The sequence below is a fragment of the Chiroxiphia lanceolata genome, chromosome 28 (genome assembly GCF_009829145.1).
Source record: "Chiroxiphia lanceolata isolate bChiLan1 chromosome 28, bChiLan1.pri, whole genome shotgun sequence".
Classification (NCBI taxonomy): Eukaryota; Metazoa; Chordata; class Aves; order Passeriformes; family Pipridae; genus Chiroxiphia; species Chiroxiphia lanceolata.
In genome coordinates, this window is record NC_045664.1 from 282,080 (window position 1) to 292,324 (window position 10,245).

Here is a 10,245-nt window from a genome sequence, read left to right on the forward strand (position 1 = left end):
ATCCGAAAAGTAACAAGTTATCAAAAAATCCCAAAAAACCGCAGGTTATCAAAAAGTGAAATAATATCCGAAAAATAACAGGTTATTAAAAAATAACAGGTTATCCAAAAAATAACAGGTTTTCCGAAAACACCACGTTATCTGAAGCAGTCCTGAACCAAAGGACAGGAAACCTGCCCTGATTTCCCAACTGCCGCCCCCACAGCCTCCCCCACTCCAGGGCCGGGAGGGCACCCCCAGCGCCCCGCTGCTCACAGCTCCCAGCCGTGGGCTCTCCAGGGCTGGGAACAGACCCCAAACCGGCGGGTTTTACCCCAAAAAGCCGCTCTGACTCCGCGCTGGGGGGAGGAGCTGCAGCCGGGCTGGCTCCGCCAGGGGGCGCCAAGCCCCTCCCGTTGTGACCCCGGGCTCTTTAAGCCCCGCCCCCGCCGGCACAAGCCACACCCCTATCGACACAGACCACGCCCCGATCACACAGCTCCGCCCATAACCACGCCCCCACAAATTACAGTTTTCTCTCAGCAAGCCCCGCCCCCGCTCCGCCTCAGTCCCGCCCCCACTTCTCCTTAAGCCCCGCCCAGACCCTCAGCTCTGCCCCGTAGGCACAAGCCCCGCCCCTTGTCTCTCAGCCCCGCCCATCGCTCCAGGCACCGCCCGTGTCCCCAGCCCCGCCCCCGCGCGGCCGCTCTCGCTCCCTCCCTCCCCCGCCCGCCCCACTCTCGCGAGATCCGCGCTCGGCAGCTGCCGCCGTGAGGGGCCCGCCCGTCATGGAGGGGCCGCGCCCGGCGCTGCCGCTGTTGCCGCTGCTGCTGCTGCTGCTGCTGCTCGCGCTCCGCGCCGCCGGTGAGCCCGCCAGGGGCGCTGGCAGGGGCGAGAGGGGCAGCGAAGCCCTTGGGCCCGGGGGCTCTGGCACCGCACTCGGTTTACGGGGGCTCCTCTGCCCTGGGGCCGCTGCTGGAAGGGGGCCGGGAGGGGCTCCCCGGGGTCCACCCGTTCCCCTCTCGTAGTCCCCTCTCCCCCGCTCCCCCCTCTCCTCCTGGGGCTCCCCTCGCCTTCCCCCCGAGCTCCCACTTGCCCCCGTGGGTTCCCCCCTCCCCGCTTGGGTTTCCACGTCGCCCTGTGGAGTTTCCCTCTCCCTCTGGGGGGATTTCCCCCTGCCCGGATCTCAGTTCCCCCGGTGCTGACTGTGCCTCCCGTGTTTCCACACAGCACAGAAGCAGCAGGCGGAGAACGGCAACGATTCCCCAGCCAACGGGACACCGCAGCAGCCTGAAGCGGGAGCGGGAGCGGCAGAAGGTGGCGGCCAGGGGCACGGAGGGAACGGCCAGGCGGGAGCATCCACACACAGCGAGAAGCAGCAAGAGAATGCGGCCAACGGGAACGGAGGGCAGCAATCCCAGCCCCAAACGGGCACGAGCAGCGTAACAGAGACAGATGAGAACCAGGAGGCCAGTGAACACCAGAACACAAATGTGCCTGGACAGGGCAGCGATGAAGAGAAGAAGAAGAAGGAGGAAACTGAGTCACAGAACGATCCAGGCCAAGGCAACGGCGCGGGGGATGGCCAGGACAGCACAGGCACCAATGGGGCTGGTGGAGGCAACGGTGGAGGTGGAGAGGGACAGAGCAACGGAGGCCAAGTCAGCAGCACTGGCAACCAGGCCAGCAGCTCAGGCAACAGCATCAGTGACCAGGGCGACAGCACCCAGACCCAGAGCAGCGACCCCCAGACCCAGAGCAGCGACCCCCAGACCCAGAGCAACGGCCAGCAGAACCAGGAGAACAACGACAGCAACAGTGGCAAGAACAATGGCCAGGGTGGTGGCAACAACAACAGCCAAGATGACAACAAGAAGGACAGTTCCAAGAATGAGACCAGCAGCCAGGACAGCAGTAACAAAAATGGGGCTGATGCCCAGCCTGAGCGTGACAAGAGCAAGGACAACAACAAGAGCAGCGAAAAAACAAATGAGGACAATACCCAGAGCAACAAGGACCAGAGCAGCAACCAGGGCAATAGTGACGGGAGCAAGGATGGCAAGGACGAGGGCACCAACCCCACAGACAAGAACACCAACCAGGGCGGCAGTGACAAGCAGCAGGCCCAGAGCCAGGGCAGTGCTGGTGAGAACCAGAGCAATGCTGGTGACAGCCAGAGCAGTGATGGCACCAAGCAGCCCAGCAGCCAGGACAGTCAGAACTCCCAGGGGGACCAAAACCGCCCCTCACAATCATCTTCCTCCACTGCGGACGGCGACGGCTTTTTGGGCAACGAAGAGACCCCCGAAGAGGAAGACACTGAGACCGAGGAGGGCAGGGACACCTCCTTTGATCGGGAGAGAGGCAAGAGTGTTCCCTCCATGCCCAGGGCCCGCTCGGAGAGCAGCCACTTCTTTGCCTACCTGGTGACCACGGCCGTCATCGTGGCCGCCCTGTACGTGGCCTATCATAACAAACGCAAGGTGAGTGGCCCTGCTCCAGCCCCTCCACATCCCCCTGAGGACTGGGATTGGAACCCACTCAGTCCTTTCCCCTCCCCCTGACTGGTTTCTCACCAGTATTTCCCAGTGTGGTTCATGTTCATGTGGCAGGACAACAGTGTGAGGAGCAGGGTGGGGATTGTAACCAGGAAAGGACCCTTGTGGAAAATGGGTGATCTCAACTCTGCTGCTGATTTTTGGTTGAAAGGTGAAAACACAAAGGGTTGTGAAATCCCCAGTCACTGACAGTTTTCTACAGCAGGTTGCACAAGATTGGGGTTGTTTTTCCTCACAAAGCTGGTTTTGAGAGACGAGAAAGGAAACAAATTCTTACTGTTTTTGCTTGTTGAGCAAACCTCATTATCCATCTTAGCTGGGGTCAAGTACTGGCATTTATTTATTTCAAGTGCCTTTTCACAGGAAATGGGGTCATAGGAGCAGGTGAGTAAAAAACCACAGGCAAGCCTATGTTGGAAGGGAGATAAAGCAGCTCCCCCACTCACCCTGTCTCTGTTTTTCTCTCTCCAAAGATTATTGCTTTTGCCCTGGAAGGAAAAAGATCAAAAACTGGTCGACGGCCCAAATCTGGTGATTACCAGAGACTGGATCAAAAGGTGAGACCAAGCCCAAAGCAGGGACTGTGTCCCCCAAGGCTGGGGGAAGGTTGGGGTGCCTGGTGTGTGTTGGAAATACCAAATATCAGCCCTTTGCATTAAAAATGGTCCCAAAGCCCTGAGTCAGTCAGTTTTGGAAAGCAGATTTTGGTCAAAGAACAGGGTTTTACCAGGAAATGGAAACAAAAGTACTGAGAAATGCAGAAAGGCAGAGCTGACCCAGCTGAGCAGGGCAGAGGTGGGAGAGTCTCGAGCTCTGTTGTGCTGAAAGTTTGTGCCTGGCTCAAAGAGGTCACCCAAGTGCCTGACTCAAAGAGGTTTTTAGTGGGTGAAGGGTAGGATTTGTGGAGAAATCCCTTCCTTCTTCCCCTTGAAACCTTTTTCACCTCTTGTCCTTCAAGGCAGATGTTATTTTCTGCCATGGGAAGAGGAAAGGGAAGCAAATTAAGACAAGAGCTAGTGTTTGCTTTGGGAGCTCTTCAGCCCTTTCCAGTCCCAAGGTCTGGGCAGAGCAGCAAAGCAATTCTGAGCTTTCAAGTAATTTAAACCTTTCCTTTTGCCTTTCCAGATCTAGGTTCCTCCTTGGACATTCAATGGGATGACAAGAACCAGTGATGGGAATGCTGTGCTGCCACGGTCGGATTTCAGTCCTCAGGAAGGAGGGGAAACATTTTTTTGTTTTGCACCTACACCTTGATAAAGCCTCTCACTTTCCTAAATTTCTCCTTTCCCAGCTGCCTTGTTTTCCCCTTGGGCATCTGGCTGCAGGAAAAGCCAGTCCCAGCATTCCCAGAACTTGTGTGTCCCAATGCAATGGAATTTGCCATCTGCTGGACTGACCCCTCCTCCTGGGGAGGAAATTAAGGATCTGCTGCGCAAAGAACCGTGGGATTGTCCCCTTGCCTGGGCATGGAGCTGCTGTGGTCACCTCGTCCTGCTCCGTCCGTTGGGTTTGGATGCTCAGGCTGGGACCGTGGTGATTGCACTTATTTGGAATTGACCCACCACAGACCCAGATTTGAGGCTTCTCTCCCTGATTGAGACAGTTTTCCAGTTTCATGCCTAGATTCCCTTTTTCACGCACAACTTTGGCTGTTCTGGGGTAGTTTTTGGGGTGTAGTTCCAACCCTTCATGCTCCACGCGGGTGTTTTTCCTCCCAGTCCTCCCAGCTGAGCTGTTTGCACTGGAGGTGCTGGTTGTGGTGTGGTGCTGTGCAGGAGGGGGTCAGGCTGGGAAAGCTCCATGCCCAGTCAGTGTTGCTGTAGCAGGAGCCACCTGGGGAGGTTGTGATTGTTTCCTCTCCCTCGTCAAACATAGGAAGGAGGGAATGTAAATACCTGAGAAGTTTGGGATGAGTGAAGCTTCCAGTCCCTCAGCCTGCTCTCCTGGTTCTGTTGGACTGGTACTGGTTGGATCGAGGGCTGCCAGAGGTGTCGATGCCCCAGTCACACCTGTGAGGTGGGTTTTATTCCTGCAGTTCTGCTCCCAGGAGGTTTGTTGAAGCTGGGACATCTCTGGAGAGGGCACAAAGTGCCTGCCAGGCTTTTGCTTTGAATTTTTCCAATATAGGCAGAAAAAATTGGATTTGAGGAATTCAGAGCTCCTCACATGGGTCCCCACCTGCGCCTGGAGCGGATGCCAGCAGTGTACCAGTCCCCTACTTGCTCACTGACTGCACAGGAATGATCCCAGGGGGTTAACTTTCCTCCTGGGGGGGATGGGAATGGCCTTTTTCCGGCCTTCCCAGGGTTGGGAACAATTGGTTACCTGCCCTTTGGTCAGCTTGGACAAGGGCAAAGCCTTTTCCTGGTCACTGTGAAAGCTGCAGCTCTAGTTTGGATTTCCTAATGGCTCATTCCAAGGAGGGAGAGGGGGCTTGACCCACTCCAAACCCAAAAATCCTCCTCCGTTCCCTTTTTGCCAGCTGTTGACAAGCACAAGGGGTGGAAGAGGGTCCTCTTGGCTTTAAAGAGTTCTCAGGGTTTCCCTGGGAAACTTTTCAGATGCTGAAAGTACTTCAGGAGCTGTTTGGGAGAATGGGAGGGGGAGGTGGAGGGAAGGGAAAGGAAACAGGGCTGGGAATGTAACCCTTGGGAAGAAGGGTGGGAACTCCTGCACCAAGCCTCCCTGCTCCAGGGATCCCATGGGATCAGCCAGGCTCACTGGGGGTCTCATTTAGGGCAGGGTGTGGGGAGGGGGGCACTGACTGTTGGCTGGTGACAGCAGGGGGACAAACTCTATTCCAACGTGTGGAATTCCGTGTGTTCCCGGGCTACTTCAGCCAGGATTTTTGGAGTGTGTGTGCTTTTTGGAGTGTGTGTGCTCTATGCCTGCTTTGTCCTTTTTTTTTTTTTTTAATTGAGTAATAATTTAGAAAGGGTTTTTTTTTCACCATCTACTTGCTGTTCTATCCTGGGAGCTGTTTCAAATCCTCTCTTGCTCCAGGCTGTGGGAATCCCACTCTAGTGCCAGCAGGGGAGGGAATATTTTGGACCTCAAACACCCTGAACCCAGGCTGGACTGAGCACGAGCTCGTTATGGTAATGAGGATGTACCTCACAGCTCCAGGAAGCACCGAAATCTCCCCCCTCAGCAATTCCCAGGGCCAGAGTGTTGTACCAACAGCCCAGGCTGTCCAAAACTGCTGGGAATTGCTCCCAGTTTGTTGAGTTTTATGGTATTTATTTTATGCAAATGTTCCAAAGGGATCAAGGTACACAGAACCTTTTCCCTTTGGACACACACATTTTCCATGGGTGGTGTCTGTTGGTACAGAGGGTTTTTTACCAAATATTTCTGCTTTTTAGGCTTGAACCAGAACATGATTTGTTTTCTGCTGCAGTGAAATGCACCTTGCTTGGAAGGATCAGAATTTTTATAGTTCTTTGTACTGGTTTTTGATTTTCTGTGTGGTGAAGTCAATAAATGGATTAAAAAAGACCCAAAACACTGAGTTTTCACTTCTCTCTTGATTTTGTTTTTCTGGTGTTCTTTGCATGGTTTCTGCTGGCAGCTGGTGCCGAAGTGCAGGTTGGTTCCTCTTTATGCAAAACCAGGACTGACTGATAAAAACAACCCTTTTTTTGGAGCTGTTTGTGCTCAGGGCTCCGTGTGCAGCCGGATGGAGCCCAGACAGGCCCAGCCCAGAGCGGATTTGAAGCTTCCAGTCTGCTTAACCCTGCCCAGTGTCGCCCAGTTCCACCAAGGGGGTGGCAGGAGGTCAGGTCCCAAGAGGAGATTAAACTGCTCTGAACAGAGCTTAGTCCCAAGCTCTCCTCTTGGATTTCTTCGTTCTCCCCTAGGGAGCCTTGGAGGAGGATCCCAGCACATCCCAGCTCCTTGGAGCAGCAGAAACTGGGAGAGACTGGAAAAAAGAGACCCTAGTGGTGCAGCTTCTGCTGCCAACCAGCTGTGGAGAGGGGAAGAGAGGGTGCCAAGATCCACAGTGGATGATAAGGGCACCGCTGGGGAGTGTTTCCTGCAGTGAATGGAAAAAAACTTCCTCCTTTCACCCACTTTTTTCCCTAAGAGGAGGAAATTCCCTGGTCCCAGTCTCTCCGATCCTGGCCTGGCAGTGGTGCTGAGGCTGGGCTGGGAATAGGGAAGGCCATTGGTTTTCTTGGGAATGGGGTTGCTGAGAGCTTTGGGGAGAAAAAAAGGCGTAAAATGGGGAATGAAAATGAAAATTCCCATAGGGATGTGGGGTTTGAGTGCTGGGCCAAGCCTTGCTACGAGGGCCTCAAAGCACCACTCTGCTCCATGTCCTTAGGGTGATTTCCCAAAAAACACTAAATTATGCTCCAAGAACTCGCTGAACTCCTTGCCTGCTGCCACCCTGATTTGAGAGGGCTGGAAAGGTCTCGAAACATTTAACTGTGACAGGCAGAGCTGGTGTGGTGGGAAAGAACAGCCTCTCAGGTCCCCCGAGGGCAGGAAGTGGCAGGAGCACCCTGGGGTGCAGTGAGTGCCAGCTGGGGTGGTGTCAGGGTGACTGCCCAGGATTCAAAGTGCAGGAGTGGAAGTACTGTGAAATAAATTCAGACATACTTTGCCAACTCACAGCCCTGGGTTGGGCTCTGCTTATCGGGGCTGGGTTGCTGAGATTCTGATACAGGCGGTTTAGCAGAGAGGCCCGGAGGGTGGAGGGGGTGGAGGATGTTTAATGCACAAGAAACTGGGCAAAACTGGGCACTGAGGTGAGAGGTGAGGTTGGGTCTGTGCCCTTCAACTCTCCTGCTCCTGTGCCAGCTGCGACAGGAGGGTGGAGCCAGGGGGGGGATTGGGCTCTGCTACCAGGGAACAAGAGGAAATGACCTCAAGTTGTGCCAGGGGAGGTTTAGGTTGGATATTGGGAAAACTCCATCATGGGAAGGGCTGTCCAGCCCTGGCACAGCTACCCAGGGAGTCCAGGTGGAGTCCCCATCCCTGGACGGATTTAAGAGCCATGTGCATGTGGCACTTGGGGACATGAGTTAGAGGTGGCCTTGGCAGTGCTCTGATGATCTCGGGGGTTTTTCCCCACCTAAATGATTCCATGACTCTGTGAAACGCTCCTGGATCCACTCCCTGACCTCCAGCCTGGATCTCAAGTGAACCCAACATGCAAACAGTGCAAACCACCCTCGGGTTTATTTTATCTGATCTTTTTTTGTTTAAAGCTTTGAATCTTGCACGGCCTCATGAGCAAACACCTGAACCTGTGCTGATCTCACAGCAGGTATTTTCTTTATGGGTAGGGCACCAGCCAAGCAAACACATCAGTTTTTCCTCTCCAAGACAAAATTCCATGGCCTGGGGAGGTTTGTTTGGATTAAAAACCCATCAAAATGAGCAAGATGGCATTTGCAAGGTCAGAGCTCTTTGGGATGAGAAAATCAGGGGGAGAAGCAAGTTTGGGTCCCCCTCAGAGCTGTGGAAGCCATGGAGGTGCTGCTGGGGAGGGCTTGGGTGTCACTGCACCATCCTGTGCCTAAATCAGAGGTTTCTGCTCTGCAGAGGGTCCCAGGTAAGATATTCCTCTTGGCTTGTTAAACCCTCCCCCTGGTAGCTCTGGTGCTTCCAGGTTGAGCTGCTCACCTTCCCAGAGGGATTTTTGGTTGTTTTTCATGTGACTTGTCCCTTTCTCTCCATGTGTGACAGGGAACAACCTGCTGCTTGTCATCCCTTGGGCTTTTCCCCCTCAGGATCCCTTTGCTCCAGGCCCTGAGGAGGGCAGGGGTCCCCAGCAGGTTGGGGGTGGAGTAGGACCTTCCCTTGACCCCTCGTAGGTGCCCCTGGCCTGGCACAAAATGTTCCCTCCCTGTTCATGTAGGTCAGGGGACCGTGGAGGGGCAGGTGATGGTCCCCTCCCTCCAGGACCCTGCAGGATCTGCAGGGGCTGAGGAAGGACACACAGCCTGTGGGGTGGAAAGGAAGGACAGGGACACTGGCTGTGCCCTGGCCTTGCTTTGTCCTCCTTTTTTTGCCAAAAGGAAACTTTTCTGGCTGGTGTTGGTGCATCAGGAGCTCTCCCTTATCTGGGCAGCAGGTGAACATCACAGCTGTCCAAGGAGGGGTGGGGAGTAGTCAGAGCTTCCATCTGGATCACACTCATTCTCTGCCTATGTGCTGTCACATTCCACAGAATCACAGAATGTGCTGAGTTGGAAGGGACCCACAAGGATCATTGAGTCCAACTCCTGGCCCTGCACAGGTCCATCCCCAAGAGTCACCTCCTGTGCCCCAGAGGAGCATCCAAACCCTCCTGGAGCTCTGGCAGCCTTGGTGCTGTGCCCACTGCTCTGGGGAGCCTGGTCAGTGCCCAACCACCCTCTGGGGGAAGAACCTTGTCCTGAGATCCAACCTGACCCTGTCCTGACACAGCTCCAGCCATTCCCTGGGTGGTGTCCCTGGTCCCCCCAGAGCAGAGCTCAGTCCCTGCCCCTCCTCTGCCCCTCCCCATGGAGTTGGAACTGCAGTGAAGTCTCCCCTCAGTCTCCTCTGCTCCAGCTGAACACACCAAGTGCCCTCAGTGTCCTCACACGGCTTCCAATCAAGGCCCTTCCCCATCCTCGTGGCCTCCTTTGGACACTCTCTAATGGCTCAAACTCTTCCTTACATTGTGTCCCCCCAAACTGCCCCAATGTTGAGGTGAGGCCGCCCCAGGGCAGAGCAGAGCGGGACAATCCCCTCCCTGGCCCAGCTGGCCATGCTGGGCCTGATGCCCCCAGGACAGGGTTGGCCCTCCTGGCTGCCAGGGCACTGCTGACTCATATTCGACTCACATTCAACTTTCCACATCCACCCCTGGTTGAATTTTCCCCTGACAAGCCTGTGGGCAGAATGGCCACTGTGAGCTCCCCTGGGTCTGCTCCCTTGGGGTCCTTGGGGGCTCCCTGTGGGCCTGTACCCCCCCAGCCAAGAATTATGCAATAGGAATTATGGAATAGTCACTCCCAGTGTCCCCATTTCTCCCAGTGGCTTGCACCCTTTGGACTACTGGGGCTGAAATCACACTGTTTGCCATGATACAGGACATCACGGGGAGAAAATATTCCTCCCAAACACTACCTGGACAGAGATGAATCCACAAAAGGCGACTTTAAATCCCATCATGGTGACACTTGGGACAGCAAACCCCTGGGAGTAGGACTGGGAGAAGCCTGGCTGCGAGCTGGTGATGGAGTAGGGGAAAAATAAAACCCAGAGATGGTTCCTTAGCAGGGAATAGTGTGACCATGCTGGAAAGGAGCCCTGGAAATAGGCTTGAAGGCTGATCCAGCAAAGAGGATTAGATCACTGAGCAAACTGGTAATTCAGCGACAGGTCGGGACCAGCAGAGAGTGTGAGCTCTGCAAACAGCCAGATCCCAGAAACCACGCAGAACCATCCCCCAGGGCGTTCCTGTCACTGCCAGGGAGTGGGGACAGCCAAGGATGCCCCAGGAAAGGCCCTGGGAGGCTGCTCTGGCCACCCACAGTGTGGGCAGGGGATTTCTGCCCCTGTGCCCCACTCAGGTGAGATCCCACCTCCAGCTCTGGGACCCAACATGAGAGGGACGTGGAGTTGCTGGAGCGAGTCCAGAGGAGGCCACGGAGATGCTCTGAGGGCTGGAGCCCCTCTGCTCTGGAGCCAGGCTGGGAGAGCTGGGGGGGTTCCTCTGGAGAAGAGA

At 55.2% G+C, this 10,245-nt stretch overlaps 1 protein-coding gene across 1 annotated transcript; it reads left to right on the forward strand.

Moving 5' to 3' along the window:
• The first annotated feature begins 724 nt into the window (after positions 1 to 724).
• TGOLN2 (trans-golgi network protein 2) lies at positions 725 to 6,042 on the forward strand. Its single transcript, XM_032712771.1, has 4 exons — positions 725 to 843; positions 1,210 to 2,462; positions 3,011 to 3,094; positions 3,663 to 6,042. Exons 1-4 carry the CDS (start codon positions 768 to 770, stop codon positions 3,666 to 3,668), a joined length of 1,419 nt encoding a protein of 472 aa, XP_032568662.1. The 5' UTR covers positions 725 to 767; the 3' UTR covers positions 3,669 to 6,042.
• Positions 6,043 to 10,245: the final 4,203 nt, after the last annotated feature.